The 17,189-nt window shown below is 49.5% G+C and overlaps 1 protein-coding gene across 3 annotated transcripts; it reads left to right on the plus strand.

Moving 5' to 3' along the window:
- Positions 1-4,018: 4,018 nt before the first annotated feature.
- On the plus strand, positions 4,019-14,712 carry KLK5 (kallikrein related peptidase 5). Of its 3 annotated transcripts, XM_037992002.2 has the most exons (7): positions 4,019-4,160; positions 4,298-4,367; positions 4,446-4,529; positions 7,061-7,322; positions 8,131-8,387; positions 8,473-8,606; positions 14,226-14,712. In XM_037992002.2, the coding sequence occupies exons 3-7, from the start codon at positions 4,457-4,459 to the stop codon at positions 14,379-14,381; spliced, it is 882 nt and encodes a 293-aa protein (XP_037847930.2). In that variant the 5' UTR covers positions 4,019-4,160; positions 4,298-4,367; positions 4,446-4,456; the 3' UTR covers positions 14,382-14,712. The 3 variants fall into 3 exon arrangements, with proteins under 3 accessions (XP_037847930.2, XP_007995907.3, XP_072872235.1); XM_007997716.3 differs by having other exon boundaries at positions 4,019-4,367; XM_073016134.1 differs by lacking the exon at positions 4,298-4,367.
- Positions 14,713-17,189: the final 2,477 nt, after the last annotated feature.

The following is a 17,189-nucleotide window of genomic DNA, read 5'->3' on the forward strand; positions in this document are numbered from 1 at the left end:
AACCCAGTCAATGACGGTCAAGACCAAAATCAGCAGCAGTTAATTGAGAGAAAATTGGCTTTCTTTTTTTTTTTTTTTTTTTTAACGGAGTCTCAGAGTTTCACTCTGTCACCCAGGCTGGAGTGCAATGGCACAATCTCAGCTCACTGCAGCCTCCGCCTCCCGGGCTCAAGCAGTTCTCCTGCCTCAGCCTCCTGAGTAGCTGGGATGACAGGCGTGTGTCACCACGGCCAGCTAATTTTTTTTTTTTTGTATTTTTCTTTTTTAGTAAAGACAGGGTTTTGCCATGTTGACCAGGCTGGTCTCAGACTCCTGACCTCAAGTGATCCATGCATCTCGGACTCGCAAAGTGTTGGGATGGCAGGCGTGAGTCACTGTGCCTGGCTTGAAACTGGCTTTCTGAATGGATAATAAGAATAATGATAGTCATGACAACAATAATAATAATAATAATTTAAAATACACTTATCAGCACTTGCCGGGTACATATATTAACTAATTTGTGCCTTACATATATTAACTAATTTGATCCTCATTGCAAGCCTGTGAGGTGGATACCATTATTGTTCCCATTTTACAGACAGGGAAACCAAGGCACAGAGAGGGTCCATGGTGTGACCAAAGTCTCACAGATAGTAGGTGGCCGCACCAGAATTTAAATGCTAGGGGCTGGTGCCACAGTTTGGGCTTCTAACCACTCTTCTGTACTGAAGTGTTCTTGTAATTCTAATATGTTTTGGAACTGAGCATTAAAAGGTTTAGCCATCCAACCCTTCATATGAATTTTATTTTTTTGAAGCAGAATCTCTACACTTTCGGTATTTTAGGTGATTGTGAGTCTAAGAGAATTTCACCTGTTCTAAGGAAAGCCTTGTGACTTCAGCTTTAAATGTGTAATAATTGAGCTGTGATTTTTAAGATGGCGTTACACCAAGTTAATATCCAGCATTGGGATATCTGAAAGAATGCAACATGGATCATATTTATGAGTACATCTGTACACTCAGATGTACAAACTCACTTCAATGCTTTGGAAGTGTTTCCTAAAAATCAAGGGACTTCCAGAAGAGATTGAACGTGTTGGTTTTAGAAATGTAGTTTAAAATGTCTGAAGGTGTTTAATGAACTTAGTTTGTGAATAGGACCAAACATTATTATAAGGACCCCATAGGCCGGGTGCGGTGGCTCACACCTGTAATCCCAGCACTTTGGGAGGCCGAGGCGGGCAGATCACGAGGTCAGGAGATCGAGACCATCCTGGCTAACATGGTGAAACCCCGTCTCTACTAAAATACAAAAAAATTATTAGCCAGTGTGCCTCCTGTAGTCCCAGTTATGGAGGAGGCTGAGACAGGAGAATCGTTTGAACCCAGGAGGCAAAGATTACATTGAGCCGAGATTGCGCCACTGCACTCCAGCCTTGGCAACAGAGCAAGACTCTGTCTCAATAAATAAATAAATAAATAAATAAATAAATAAATAAAAGCAACAGATGTCTAAAAGTAAGAAAAAAAAAGATTTATCTAGACCAAAATGGGTTGTAAACAACTTAAAAGACTAAGGAAGAAGTAGGTCACTGGTTTTGTCACTTAATTAATTAATTAATTAATTTTGAGATGGAGTTTCACTCTTGTCTCCCAGGCTGGAGTGCAATGGCGTGATCTCAGCTCACTGCAACCTCCACCTCCCAAGTTCAAGCGATTCTCCTGCCTCAGCCTCCTGAGTAGCTGGGATTACAGACGTGCGTCACCATGCCCGGCTAATTTTTGTATTTTTAGTAGAGACAGGGTTTCACCATGTTGGCCAGGCTGGTCTCAAACTCCTGACCTCAGGTGATCCACCCACCTTGGCCTCCCAAAGTGCTGGGATTACAGATGTGAGCCACCACACCCGGCCATGGTTTTGTCACTTTAATGAATGAAATATTAATTCTCGTAATCAAAATAGACCTCAGAATAGGTTTTTGTTATTTTGGGGGTTTTTTTTGTTTTTTGGGGTTTTTTTGCTGTGCCCTAAAACCAGTCTTGAGTGCTCTAAAATCTCCCCTTTAACAGAATTACAGATGTGAGCAACACAGCTTGGTTTGTTTTTTACCCTCAAGGAATGAGGGCTCAAAGAGGACAGCATGTTCAGGAGTCTTTGTCATCTTGTTCACGGACACCTGAGTCTGATTGTTCACGGACACCTGTGTCTGGCACATCACAGATGAATGTTTAGTTAGTTCTTACTTCCTAGTGAGGACAGAGACAAGGAGACATGAAGACAGATGCAAAGAGCTGGCAGCAGAGGGAAAGAAAAACTGGCGTAGAGACAAGGTCAGGAGAGGCGGCCTCAGATGGCCTAGGAGTGGAGAAGGAGAAGCTACCTTTCGGGTTCCCCACCCAATACCCATTTACCAAGCCATCTGCCCCTTTCCTGGCCTCTTGATCTATTTTCCCATCAACAAGTAGCCCTGCCCAACGTTCTCACCCATGCCTGGCCACAGCAGCTGAGCCACGGCACCTGCGGGTTCCCAGACTGGGAACCTCTTTCTGGGCCTGCCTCTTTCTGGGCCCAGAGTGAAGGCAAGAGAAGGAGTTGAGGGCTCCCTGTACAAAGTGGCTTGAGTCTTCCCTGCCCAAAATGCAGGGAGAGGGAGGCAGAAAGACAGGGAAGGAGGAAGGGGTGGGGAAGAGAGAGAGACAGAATGATACAAATACAGAAACACAGAGAAAACACACAGAGAGCCTGGGACAGAGGGGCACACAAAGTCAGAGAGAAAAGAGAAGATACAGAAAGATACAAAGGGAGACACAGAGGTGTAAAGAAAGAGAGATTAACAGAGAGTCCCACATACATGCAAAGGGGCAGGAGCACAGTTTTCAGGGTGGTGTCTATGATCATCCTCTTGATTATGGTGATGGTGTGACAGGTACCTAAAGCCATCAGACTCCACCCTTTAAATATGCAGTTTGGGCCAGGCATGGTGGCTCATGCCTGTAATTCCAGCACTTTGGGAGGCAGAGGTGGGTGAATCACTTGAGGCCAGGAGTTCAAGACCAGCCTGGCCAACATGGTGAAATCCCATCTCTACTTAAAAAAAAAAAAAAAAAAATCAGCCGGGCATCGTGGGGCACCTGTAATCCCAGCTACTCCAGAGGCTGAGGCATGAGAGTCGCTTGAACACACAGGAGGCGGAGGTTGCAGTGGGCCGAGATCACACCACTGCCCTCCAGCCTGGGCGACACAGCAAGACTCTGTCTCAAATAAATAAATAAACAAACAACCAGTTTGTTATACCTTAGCTATACCTTAAAAAAAAAAAAAAAAAAGCTGTCAACAGATAGAGCAGAAGTGAAATAAAGGAAAATAAATGGACTGAGAACTCTAAGGTATATTTGACAAATCACTCAGAACCTTTAAAAAAGAGAGAATCACAGAGGCATAGAGAGACAGAGAGCGAGGAACGGGGAGACAGCACCACTTGTGGCCCAAGGAGAGAGAAACAAGGCTCCTAAGACAGACAGGAGAGAGAGAGAGAGAGACAGCCAGAGAGAGAGAGAGAGAGAGAGACAGAGAGACAGAGAGGCGAGAGGGAGAGAGAGAAAGAGAGAGGGGTGGGGTGGAGAGAGACACGAGATATTGAGAGAGACTCAAAAAGACAGCCCTGGGAGAACCACAGAGCGATGGAAGAAGACTCTGGGAAAAAAAAAAAAAAAAGAAAAACACAGAGACAAAGATGGAAAGAGGAGTATCGAGCGGGAACAGACAGTGGTGGAATGAGCAAAACGCAGAGAAGCAAGCAACAATCCAGGCGCCGGGAACAGTGAGTGACACAGAGTTGGTGAGAAGCCAGATCCCTAAGGCTGGGGGAGGCAGGGAAGGGGCTGGTCTGGCTTCCGGAGACCCCTCCCCATCCTCTGAGCCAGGGAGGTAGGGAGTGGTATTCCGGACGGGATGGGGGGTGCTCTGGGGGTGGAGATGGGGGGAGCAGGAGGAGCGATTGCTAAGGCCCAATAGGCACCTCATGGCCCGGGAATGTGCCCCAGGGAGCAGTGGGTGGTTATAACTCAGGCCTGGTGCCCAGAGCCCAGGAGGAGGCAGTGGCCAGGAAGGTGCAGGCCTGAGAAATCCGCGGCTGAACTGGAAGCGAATCCCCCACCCCCTACCTGGGGGACAGGGCAGGTGAGACCTGGGGAGGGTGGCTCAGCAGGCAGGGAAGGAGAGGTGTCTGTGCGTCCTGCACCCACATCTTTCTCTGTCTTCCCTCCTCGCCCCGTCTGGAGGTTGCTAGACTCCTATCTGCTGAATTCCATAGTGCCTGGGTCTCAGCACGGTGCTGATGGCGGCACAGCGTCTTGTGCTTCCTCTCCACCTGGGGAAATAAGGTAGGGGAGGAAGGGGAAGTGAGTTAAGGGCTCCCGGGATCCCCTGGGCCTCCCAACCATCTGACATCCCCCATCCAGGTGCAGCGGCCATGGCTACAGCAAGAACCCCCTGGATGTGGGCGCTCTGTGCTCTGATCACAGCCTTGCTTCTGGGGGTCACAGGTAACCAGAACTCTGGGGTGGGGGGGGCGTGGGATAGGGAGGACTGCCTCTGCGTCACTAGAGTGCCTGTCCCCTGGGGAACTGTGTGAGCCTGGGCGTGACTCCGGGACTGGGTGAATGGGAGTCTCGGTCTGTATTTGTGGTTGTGCGATTGTATGTGGCCCTGTGACTGCCACGGTGTGTGTCGGGGAGGGGGATGCCTTTTCCCATATCAAGTGACTGTGCGGCAGGTGGCACTGACCCTTTGAGGCTGTATGTGTGGTTTTGTGATTGTGTGTGCATTTAAGATTGTGTGTGGCTCCACAGTGATGTGGGTGAATGCATGTGGCACTGGGGGTGTTTACTGTGTGTTTGGCTGTGTGTGGCGACTTGGCTTTGTGTATGACTGCAGGGATCTGCAGTTCCTGTCCCTGAGGTCCCGGGATTTCGTGCAACAAAAGCGGTCATCACCATGGAAATGTGTGACTGTGTGCTTGCAGGTGATTGTGTGATTGTGGCTGAGTGCGGCATTATGGGTGCTTGTATTTGTGACCTTGTGACTCCCTGAAGCTCTATGTAGGGTGACTGTACGTGACTGTGTGTGTCTGTGTGAGGCCGTGTAAATACTACGGTATGTGTGATGGTGCAGCTGTGTGTCTGGAGTTTCTGTCTCTGCCTGGAGGGATAGAGGGTGCAGGGATGGCTGTCTCTGGGAGATGGGTGCTAGGTGACCGACTTGAGGTGTGTGCCTGTGTGCAGAACAGTGTGTGGCAGTCTGAACATCTATGCAAACATGGCATCTTTGCATGCACTGAGACACTGTGGATGAGGGTGTGCGATCCCGCAAGGCTGCCCAGGAGCATATGTACCTGGTGAGCGTGTGTACCTGGAGACAGAGCTGTACTGTCAGCTGCGCCTGTGGAGGCAATGCGTGCCTGTCTGCAGAACCGCGTGCACGCTTGGAGGTTACTGCTGTTGTGTGCATGGTTCTCCGGGTGAGTTTGTGAGTGATGGTGGTGCCAGGGCCATTAGCAAGGGTAAGATCCAGGCCGGGCGTGGTGGCTCACACCTGTAATCCCAGCACTTTGGGCAGCCAGGGAGGGTGGATCGCCTGAGGTCGGGAGTTGGAGACCAGCCTGGCCAACATGGTGAAACCCCATCTCAACTAAAAATACAAAAAATTAGCTGGTGTTGTGGCGCATGCCTGTAATCCCAGCTACTCGGGAGACTGAGGCAGGAAAACTGCTTGAACCCGGGGGGTGGAGGTTGCGGTGAGCCGAGATCGCCCCATTACACTCCACCCTGGCCAACAAGAGCAAAACTCCATCTCAAAAAAAAAAAAAAAAAGAAAAAGAAAAAGAAAAAAAGGAGTAAGAACCAGTGAATGGGCATGGGAGGACTGATGATGGAGTGGGGCATGTATGTAGTCTGTAGGTCTGTATACGAGAGGAGGGGATTGACAGGATCCAGGAGGCAAGGTTGTATCCGAGAATTCAGAAACCTATGCCTGCTCTTTCCCCTCCACGTGGCCCCCTAAGGTGAGCCCTTCTTTCCTGGTCTAGCTTTGGGAACCCCAGCTCCGCCCATGAGCTCTGACCCCACCTCCTTTCCTCAACCACGCCCCTAGGCCAGACTCTAGTTGACCCCGCCTCAGGCCGCAACCCTTTGAGCCAGGCTCCAGTCCCTATTCTGTGGGCACATTCTAGAACCCCCTTCAAAGTCAGAGTCAGAAGTCAGAGGGTTTTGTTTGTTTGTTTGTTTGTTTTGGAGACAGAGTCTTGCTCTTTCTCCCAGGCTGGAGTGCAGTGGCATGATCTCGGCTCACTTCAACCTCTGCCTCCCGGGTTCAAGTGATTCTCATGCCTCCACCTCCTGAGTAACTGGAATTACAGGCGCGTACCACGCCTGGCTAATTTTTGTGTTTTTAGTAGAGACGGGGTTTCACCTTGTTGGCCAGGCTGGTCTCGAACTCCCAACCTCAGGTGATCCGCCCGCCTCGGCCTCCCAGAGTGCTGCGGTTACAGATGTGAGCCACTGCACCCCGCCCAAAGTCAGAGCTCTTTATAGGAGACTATAACATATAACCCTGGCCTCGGCCCTGACCAAGTCGATTCCAAACCCTTTCCTGCCTCCAGCCCTGACCCCACTCACTGAGGCCTGACCCCACTTCCTGAGACCAGTTCCATCCCTAAAGCCCTGGTCTCCCTCCCATCCCCAGGCTCCAGCCCCCACAGCCTTGGCTGTACCCCTGAGCTTGTCCAGGAATCCTGTACCCAATTTTATCCTCCCATTTAGTTCTAGCCAATTCCAGGAATCCGTGAGGTCCAGTTAGAGTCCAGTAACCCTACCTGAGCCTGGGCTCTGTCCTTACGCTTGAGCCTGGTCTTGAGCGGAGCCACTCTTATTCTCCAGGCCCCGCCCCTAAACCCTGGCCCCGCCCCCTCAGCAGGTCAGACACCCACCCTCTAGCAGGTCTGGCCTCTTGAGTCTGAGACCCACCCCGAGCCCAAGCCCCGCCTCTGAGCCCCGCCCAACCCATTTTCCGTCCTCAGAGCATGTTCTCGCCAACGATGATGTTTCCTGTGACAATTCCTCTAACACCGTGCCCTCTGGGAGCAACCGGGACGTGGGAGCTGGGGCCGGGGACGATGCCCGGTCGGATGACAGCAGCAGTCGCATCATCAACGGGTCCGACTGCGATGAGCACACCCAGCCGTGGCAGGCTGCGCTATTGCTAGGGCCCAACCAGCTCTACTGCGGGGGGGTGCTGGTGCATCCACAGTGGCTGCTCACGGCCGCCCACTGCAGGAAGAAGTGAGTGGGAGTTCCAAGAGGAGGGCTGGTGGGGACGGAGGAAGTGGGGTTGGGGGGCATGGAGGTGAGGGCTGGTGGGGATGGGGAAGTGGGGTTGGGGAGGCATGGAGGTGAGGGCTGGTGGGGATGGGGAAGTGGGGTTGGGAGGCATGGAGGTGAGGGCTGGTGGGGATGGGTTGGGGATGTGGGAGCAGCAGGAGGTCGAGTTGGGGATAGGACTAAGGATGGAGTTTTGCGGGAGAGTAGGGTGGGAGGATGAGGTTGTGGAGGGGCCAGTGTTGTGGTAGGGAACAGGAAGGAGCTAAGGACGGGTTGGATTCGGGGTTAAGAGCGTGTAATTGTTGAATGGTTTGGGGTGGAGGTGGAATTGGGGTTAGGAGCGTATATTGGTCGAATGGTTTGGGATGGAGGTGGAACTGGGATTGGCTTTAGAATTGGGGGTGGGTGAAAATCGTGCTGGAGTGGAAATGAAGATGGAATGGAGATGGTGTTGGGATTGGGAACAGATACAGAATTAAGAGTGGGGATTGGAATTTGGGTTGGGGTTGGGGATGGTTGGATTTGGGCTCGAGAATGCATGTGTGATGGCTTCTGGGTAGCGAAAGGTTTAGGGTTGGGAATGAGATGGGTTTGGAATTGTGATTGGGATGGGGACAGGCATGGAATTGGAGACCAAGATGGAGTTGAGGATGGTTTGGGGACTGGGGGTGAGGGTGGGACTGGGGCTGGGGCTGGGTGTGGGGTTGGGATTGGCGTTGACATGGAGATAGAGATCAGGGCTGGTGGTGACCTGCCCCATCTTCCTCAGAGTTTTCAGAGTCCGTCTCGGCCACTACTCCCTGTCACCAGTTTATGAATCTGGGCAGCAGATGTTCCAGGGGATCAAATCCATCCCCCACCCTGGCTACTCCCACCCTGGCCACTCTAATGACCTCATGCTCATCAAACTGAACAGAAGAATTCATTCCACTAAAGATGTCAGACCCATCAACGTCTCCTCTCATTGTCCCTCTGCTGGGACAAAGTGCTTGGTATCTGGCTGGGGGACAACCAGAAGTCCCCAAGGTGAGTATCCAGGTTCTTCTTGATACCAACCCATCTCTGCCACCTTCCATCTTTCTCCACCTCTCATTGTGTTCCTGTTTGACAGTGCACTTCCCTAAGGTCCTCCAGTGCTTGAATATCAGCGTGCTAAGTCAGAAAAGGTGCGAGGATGCCTACCCGAGACAGATAGATGACACCATGTTCTGCGCTGGTGACGAGGCGGGTAGAGACTCCTGCCAGGTGAGGACACCTCTCTCTTTATTCAGCAGATGCACACTGAGTGCCAGCTCAGTAACATGAACTTTGCCAAGTTCTGAGAATCCAGCCATCGCCAAGACAGTCAGGACCCCTGTTCTCACAGAGCTCAAACCCTAGAGTAGTGGTATTTAGTAGAAATAATGCTGAGCTGCTTATGTCATTTCCAGTTTTCTAGTAGGCACATTAAAACAAGAAGAAAAGGCCGGGCGCAGTGGCTCAGGCCTGTAATCCCAGCACTTTGGGAGGCTGAGGCAGGCGGATCACTTGCGGTCAGAAGTTCGAGACCAGCCTGACCAACATGGCAAAACTCTGTCTCTACAAAAAAAAAAAAAAAAAAAATACAAAAATACAAAAATTACCCGGGCCTGGTGGTGGGCACCTGTAATCTCAGCTACTCAGGAGGCTGAGACACAAGAATCACTTAAACCCAGGAGGTGGAGGTTGCAGTGAGGTGAGATCACGCCATTGCACTCCAACCTGAGAGACAGAGTGACACCTTGTCTCAAAAAAAAAAAAAAAAAAAAAAGAAGGAAGGAAAGAAAGAAAGAGGTGAAGTTAACTTTAATAACCCAATGTATCCCAAATACAATTATTTCAAAGTTTAATTAATATAAAACAATTATGAATGAGATACTTTACATTCTTTTCTTGTTTTCATATCAAGTCTTTGAAAGCGAGTATGTATTTTATACTGACAGCACATCTCAATTTGGACTAGCTACATTTCAGGTGCTCAGTAGCCACATGTGGCCAGCAGTTACTGTATTGGATAGCACGGGTCTAGAGGGAAAGATCAAGGCTGTTTTGTATAGTTGGGCAGGTTGTGCACTGCATAAAGATACCACATCTAATGGGGGCACTCCATATTACAGACATCAGTTTTGGCAGTTTTCAGGCATGTGGTAGTGTCTTGTTTCAACAAAATCTGTCATATGACAGTTTTCCAGCAAGTGCTGGTAAAATATCTTGAGGAGGGAAAAGAGAAATCTGGTAGGTATTTTTGCAAGAGAATATTTAATACAAGGGATTTATTACAAAGCTGCTGGAAGGACTGGAGGAACAACAAGGTTAAAAAATAAAATAAAAAACTCTGTGGTCAAGAATCTGCATAAATAGGGCATATTCAGAGAGCAGTAAGGGTTAACCCCAAAATAAAACATGGTTTTAGGATAGTAAACAATAAGGGCAAATATTCAAAAAGGTGGTCAGGGGAGCCTCCTTGGAGAACTGGCATTTGAGCAGAGAATGGATGACACAAAGAAGCTAAACTTGTGAAGTTTAAGGGGAAAGAAAAGGCATGTGCAAAGGCCCTGAGGCAGAAAGGAGTTTGACTGATTCAAAGAAGAAAAGGAAACCAGTGAAAATGGAGAACAAAAGTGGGGGGAGCAGTAGGAAGTGAGGCTGGAAGGGTAGGCAGGGGCGAATGTTCTACCAGTATTTACTGGTCACCAACACAGAGCTTCCCTATGTTCTAATGGAAGCTGTATCTGCTGAGGAAGACAGAATTTAAAATCAAACTGTTACATCAACCAGCACCCTCCTTTGTATCCAGGCTCCCAAGGGATCTAGAGGGACTTAAGTTAACAAGCTCTCATTAGCAGGGTGTGCATTTCAACAGTAGATAGGAAGCTGAGGATTCAGGAGTACTCCAGTCCCATGGCTACAAAAAGCTCCCCCCAAAACTGTACAAACCTGACAATTGCAACAACTTCCCAGCTCTCCCAGTTTCTTCTCTGTGCCCTGGGTGTAGGGGTGGGTGGCAAGGGGGGAGACTTTTAACAGAAGAAAGCACATCTCGGCCAGGCGCGGTGGCTCATGCCTGTAATCCCAGCACTTTGGGAGGCCAAGGTGGGCAGATCACAAAGTCAGGAGATCAAGACCATCCTGGCTAACATGGTGAAACCCCATCTCTACTAAAAAAAAAAAGTAGCCGGGTGTGGTGGCAGGCACCTGTAGTCCCAGCTGCTGGGGAGACTGAAGCAGGAGAATGGTGTGAACCTGGGAAGCGGAGCTTGCAGTGAGCCGAGACTGCGCCACTGCACTCCAGCCTGGGCGACGAATGACACTCTGTCTTAAAAAAACAAAAAAACAAAAAAAAAACACACACATCTCATTCAAATGGTAGCATTTAAAACTATTTAGCCTTTCTGTAGGCAAGGTTACTGTCTTGTTTTTCCAGACCTCAAGGTGTTTTTTTGTTTGTTTTTTTTTTCATACCGGTGTGTGGTCTGGGTGTGACCACTAAAAGCTGCAAGCAAGAAATAATAACAACTACAACAATACTAATACTAATAGTATAAAAGTAATAGCATCTGGCTAATTGCTGGACACTGTTTTAAGTAGTTTGCATGCCTCCACTCACGAACTCATTCACCTGTTATTATGAGCCCTATTTTACAGACAAGGAGCCAAGGCTCAGAGCAGTTAACTAACAGCCTTCCAAAAGAAACTCTGCAGAGGTATTAAGTTTAAAAAATAATGAGAGAAATGAAACCACAAGAAAGTTGAAATTTAGAGGTCCAGGCAGCTAAGCTGGTTTGCCTTGAAACAGTGTCTGCTACTGAGAAAAAGGCAAGTCTTGGCGTTCCTAATCATTGATTCCAGGACTCCCTAATTATTCACATTTTGCATGCATGTAAATAAGAAATGAGGCCGTGTGCAATGGCACATGCCTGTAATCCCAGCACTCTGGGAAACTGAAGCAGGAAGATCACTTGAGCTCAGGAGTTCAAGACCAGCCTGGGCAACTAAAAATAAAAATAAAAAAATACGAATTGTTTTTATTTTAGTAGATTTTATTCATACCGCTCACATAATTATTGTAGTATGTACATATTTATCTCTAACAGAGATAGATATTGCTTTTCTTTTCTTTTTTTTTTTTTTTTTGAGATGGAGTCTCACTCTGTCACCCAGGCTGGAGTGCGGTGGCACCATCTCAGCTCACTGCAGCCTACGCCTCCCGGGTTTAAGCGTTTCTTCCACCTCAGCCTCCCAAGTAGCTGGGATAACAGGCACCCACCACCATGCCCGGCTATTTTTTTTTTTTTTTCCGTAGAGACGGGGTTTCACCATGTTCGCCAGGCTTGTCTTGAATTCCTGACCTCAAGTGATCTGCCTGCCTCAGCCTCCCAAAGTGCTGGGATTACAGGTGTCAGCCACCGTGCCCAGCTGGGAGATAGATATTTCTCTCTACCTCAAACAGAGATCCATTCAAGCTACTTTTCTTTTTTTTTTTTTTTTTTTTTTTTTTGAGACGGAGTCTCGCTCTGTCGCCCAGGCTGGAGTGCAGTGGCCGGATCTCGGCTCACTACAAGCTCCGCCTCCCGGGTTCACGCCATTCTCCTGCCTCAGCCTCCCGAGTAGCTGGGACTACAGGCACCCACCACCTCGCCCGGCTAGTTTTTTGTATTTTTTAGTAGAGACGGGGTTTCACCGTGTTAGCCAGGATGGTCTCGATCTCCTGACCTCGTGATCCGCCCGTCTCGGCCTCCCAAAGTGCTGGGATTACAGGCTTGAGCCACCGCGCCCGGCCCCAAGCTACTTTTCATTTCCTTCATAAATATTAGCCAAGTGCCTATTTTACACCAGCAATGGTTCCAGGTGCGGTGGATATGGCATCGGGCAAAACAGACCAAAAACTTCCTGCCACATGGACCTCATGTTCCCCAAGTGGGAGACAGGCAATAAAGAGTAGATAAATATGTACTATTTTTTTTTTTTAATTAGCTGAGTGTGGTGGCTTGCACCTGTAGTTCCAGCTACTTGGGAGGCTAAGGTGGGAGAATTGCTTGAGCCCAAAAGTTTGAGGCTGCAGTGAGCCATGATTGCACCACTGCACTCCAGACAGCAGCCTGGATGACAAAGCAAGAGCTTTTTGTCACAAAGAGAAAGAAAGAGAGAGAGAAAGAGAGAGAGAGAGGGAGGAAGGAAGGAAGGAAGGAAGGAAGGAAGGAAGGAAGGAAGGAAGGAAGGAAGGAAGGAAGGAAGGAAGGGAAAGAAAGGAAGAAAGAGAGAGGAAGGAAGGAGGTAGGGAGGAAGGAAGGAAGGAGAGAAAGAAAGGAAGAAAGAAAGAGGAAGGAAGGAGGAAGGAAGGAAGAAGGAAGGAAGGGAGGGAGGGAAGGAGAGAGAGAAAGGAAGAAAGAGAGAGAGGAAGGAAGGAAGGAGGAAGGAAGGAAGGAGAGAGAAAAAAGGAAGAAAGAAAGAGAGAGAGGAAGGAAGGAGGAAGGAAGGAAGGAGAGAGAAAGAAAGGAAGAAAGAGAGGAAGGAAGGAGGAAGGAAGGAAGGAAGAAGGAAGGAAGGAAGGAAGGAAGGAAGGGAGGGAGGGAGGAAGGAGAGAGAGAGAAAGGAAGAAAGAGAGAGGAAGGAAGGAGGGAGGAAGGAAAGAAGGAAGGAGAGAGAAAAAAGGAAGAAAGAAAGAGAGAGAGGAATGAGGAAGGAAGGAAGGAAGGAAAGGAGGGAAAAATGACTGTTGAAGAGCAGTGAGTATTATTATGGGAGGGTAATTATAGGGAGGTATGGGGAATTGAGGACGGGAAACACAAATTAGTCAGCGCGAATGGATTTCTACTGGGAGTGATTCTGCCCCCTAGGAGACATTGGCAATACCAGGAGACATATTTGGTTGTCACAACTGCGTGGAGGGTCATTACTGGCATCTAGCGGGTAGAGGCCAAGGGTGCTGCTCAACATGCTATGATGCACAGGACAGGCCTCCACAACAAACCATTATCCAGCTTCAGATGCCCACAGTGCCCAGATCGAGAAGCCCTCATCCAGGGGCTGAGAACTGTATTTTTGTAGAAGGGAGGTACAAGGATGGATTGGTGAAGAGTGAGGAAGGAAGGCGTGTGTCCAGTAAGAGAAATAAGGCCTGCACAGTCCGGAGGGGAGAGTGAGAGAGAAAGAGAGGTGGAGAGACACACGATGAGGGAGACTGGCTGGAACAGAAAGTAGAGACAAAGATTCGAGATGTGGAGAGGCAGGGTCACAGACACCCCGAAATGATGTATGGACAAGAGGAATCTGGAAGAGGAAGAGTGAGTGGAGACTGACAAATGGGGTCTAAAGGTTGAACTTGGAGGCTGGGCGTGGTGGCCCACGCCTGTAATCCCAACACTTTGGAGGCTGAGGTGGGCGAATCACTTGAGGTCAAGACTTCGAGACTAGCCTGGCCAACATGGTGAAACCCTGTCTCTACTAAAAAATACAAAAAATTAGCCGGGCGTGGTGGTGGGCGCCTGTAATCCCAGCTGCTTGGGAGGCTGGGGAGGGAGAATTGCTTGAACCCAAGAGATGGAGGCTGCAGGGAGCTGAGGTCGGGCCACTGCCCTCCAGCTTGGGCAACAGAGCGAGACTCTGTCCTCCAAAAAAAAAAAAAAGTTGGATTTGGGGTGAAATGTTAATAACATTCTCCCTCTCTCTCTTTTTGCCTGCGTCTCCATCTCTGTCTTTTTCTGCATCTCTTCATCTCTGTACTTTCCATCTCTGTGTGTCTGTCTCCATCTTCTCCATCTGTGGGCATCTCTGGGTCTCTCGTGTCTCCTTCTGCCCACCTTGCCACATCTCTGCCTCTCTCGTGCCTCCCTTTCTCTCCCGCAGGGTGATTCTGGGGGGCCGGTGGTCTGCAACGGCTCCCTGCAGGGACTCGTGTCCTGGGGAGATTACCCTTGTGCCAAGCCCAACAGACCAGGCGTCTACACCAACCTCTGCAAGTTCACCAAGTGGATCCAGGAAACCATCCAGGCCAACTCTTGAGTCATCCCAGGACTGAACACACCGGCGTCCCTACCCGCTGCAGGGACAGCCCCAACACTCCTTTCAGACCCTCATTCCTTCCCGGAGATGTTGCGAATGTTCATCTCTCCAGCCCCGGACCCCGTGTCTCCTGGACTCAGGGTCCGCTTCCCCCACGGTGGGCTGACCCTGTTTCCCTAGCTAAACCCTGGGAACAATTTCCACAACTGCCCAGGGTGGGGGTTGCATCCCAATCTCCCTGGGACACTTTCATCCCAAAGCTCAGGGCCCATCCCTTCTCTGCAGCTCTGCCCCAAATTTAGTCCCAGAAATAAACTGACTGAGAAGTGGACTCTGTGTGTGTCTCCTCCCTGTGCAGGGTGGCTGTGAAAAAGTCACATCTCCCTCTCCAGGCTCGTGTGTTTTGTCTATGAGGTCACTTGGGTTATGAGACACAGAGGTCCTGTCGGACTACTTTTCACCTTCTTCATAAATCTTGGCCAGGTGGCTATTTTTTAATTTATATTTATTTATTTATTTTTGTCTTGCAATAGAGTCTCACTCTGTCAACCACACTGGAGTGCAGTGGCACAATCTCAGCTCACTGCAACCTCCACCTCCCAGGTTCAAGCGATTCTCCTGCCTCAGCCTCCCAAGTATCTGGGATTATAGGCATGCACCACTACGCTCAGCTAGTTCTTGTATTTTTAGTAGAAACGGTTTCACCATGTTGGTCAGGTTGGTCTCGAACTCCTGACCTCAAGTGATCTGCCCGCCTCGGCGTCCCAAAGTGCTGGGATTACAGGCATGAGCCACCACCCCTGGCCCCAGTGGCTATTTTGCACCAGGAATGGCTCTAGGCACTGGGCAAAACAGACCAAAAAATTCCTGCCTTGTGGAGCTCACATTCTAGGAGTGGAAGACAGACAATAAAGAGAGAGATGATTGGGAGGCCGAAGCGGGCGAATCACAAGTTCAGGAGATCGAGACCAGCCTGGCCAACATGGTGAAACCCCCTCTCTACTAAAAATACAAAAATTAGCTGGGCATGGTGGTGCGCACCTGTAATCCCAGCTACTCAAGAGACTGAGGCAGGAGAATCGCTTGAACCTGGGAGGCGGAGATTGCAGTGAGCTGAGATCACACTACTGCACTCCAGCCTGGCAACAGAGTAAGACTCCATCTCAAAAAAAAAAAAAAAAAAAAAGAGAGAGAGAGAGAGAGGTGCCATAGCAGTTATGTAAGTAACATGAACGCAATGAGAGCAGGGCATGAGGCAAGAGAAGAAATGTCATGGGTGGGGGAGTCTCTGCATTGGATGATCAAGGAGGGAATGGGAGGCAGCATAATGCCTCCCTCCCACCTCAAAATGCCATCTTAACTTCTGGAGCCTGTGAATATGTTACCTTCTATAGCAACGGGGCTTTGCTGATGTCATTAAGGGTCTTGAGATGGGGAGATGATCCTGGATTACCTGGGTGGGTCCAGCGTGATCAGAAGGGTCCTTATAAGAGAGAGACAGAAAGATCAGAATGAGAGACTGGAAGATGATATGCTGCTGGCTTTGAAGACAGAGGAAGATGAGCGTGGTGACTCACACCTGTAATCCCAGCACTTTGGGAGGCCAAGGCAGAGGCATGGCTTGAGGCCAGGGGTTCAAGACCAGCCTGGGCAACATAGGGAAACCCCATCTCTAAAAAAAAAGAAAAAAGAAAAAGAAAAGTTTTTTAAAATTTGCCGGGAGTGGTGGTGTGTGCCTGTAGTCCCAGCTACTCGGGAGACTGAGGTGGGAGGATCACCAGAGCCCAGGAGTTCAGGACTGTAGTGAGCCATGATTGCACCACTGCACTCCGGCCTGAGCAACAGAGCAAGACCCCATCTCTAACAATAATAATAATAATGAAGATGAAGGAAGGGGCATGAGCCGAGGAATATGGGCAACCTCTGGAAGCAGGGAGGACATGGGAATGGACCCCCCAGAGCCTCCAGAAGGAACCAGCCCTGCCAACCACCTTGATTTCTGCCCAGTGACATCTTTAGGACTTCTGACCTCCCAAACTACAAGAGAATAAATCTGTGTTATTTTAAGCAACTAGACCCTCAGTGATTTGTTACAGTAGCCACTGTAACAAACACAAAGGGCCTCACTGAGGAGGTGGCATTTGAGACTGAGAGGATAAAGAGTGGCCAGCCCCAAGCAGGGTGCAGTGGCTCACGTCTGTAACCCCAGCACTTTGGGAGGCTGAGGCAAGTGGATCATTTCAGGTCAGGAGTTCGAGACCAGCCTGGCCAACATGGGGAAACCCTGTCTCTACTAAAAATACAAAAATTAGCCGGACGTGATGTCACACGCCTGTAATCTCAGCTACTCAGGAGGCTGAGGCAGGAGAATCACTGGAACCTGGGAAGCGGAAGTTGCAGTGATGCAGTGACCCAAGATGGCGCCACTGCACTCCAGTCTGGGTGATGGAGGGAGACTCCATCTCCAAAAAAAAAAAAAAAAAAAAAGGTGGGGGGCCAGCCCCTATGAACATCTGGGGCATTGGTGTTCCAGACAGAAAGGAGGTCAAGTGTCAAGTGCTGAGATGGGAGCATGGAGCATGCTGGACATTCTCCAGGAGCTGAAAGAAGACCCATAGAACTGGACACTTGTTTGTTTTCTCTGAGAAGTTGGGGAGTCATTGGAGATTTTTCAGCCAAATCTGGTTCATGCACAAAGGAGATCATTCTGGCTCTTTGTGGAGAACAAACTGGAGATGCTTGTTGGCCAGGGTAGAAATGGGAGGTGGGTTATTGTATTAGTCCATTCTCAAGTTGCTGCAAAGATAC

This window comes from Chlorocebus sabaeus, chromosome 6 (assembly GCF_047675955.1).
Source record: "Chlorocebus sabaeus isolate Y175 chromosome 6, mChlSab1.0.hap1, whole genome shotgun sequence".
In the NCBI taxonomy this organism is placed as follows: Eukaryota; Metazoa; Chordata; class Mammalia; order Primates; family Cercopithecidae; genus Chlorocebus; species Chlorocebus sabaeus.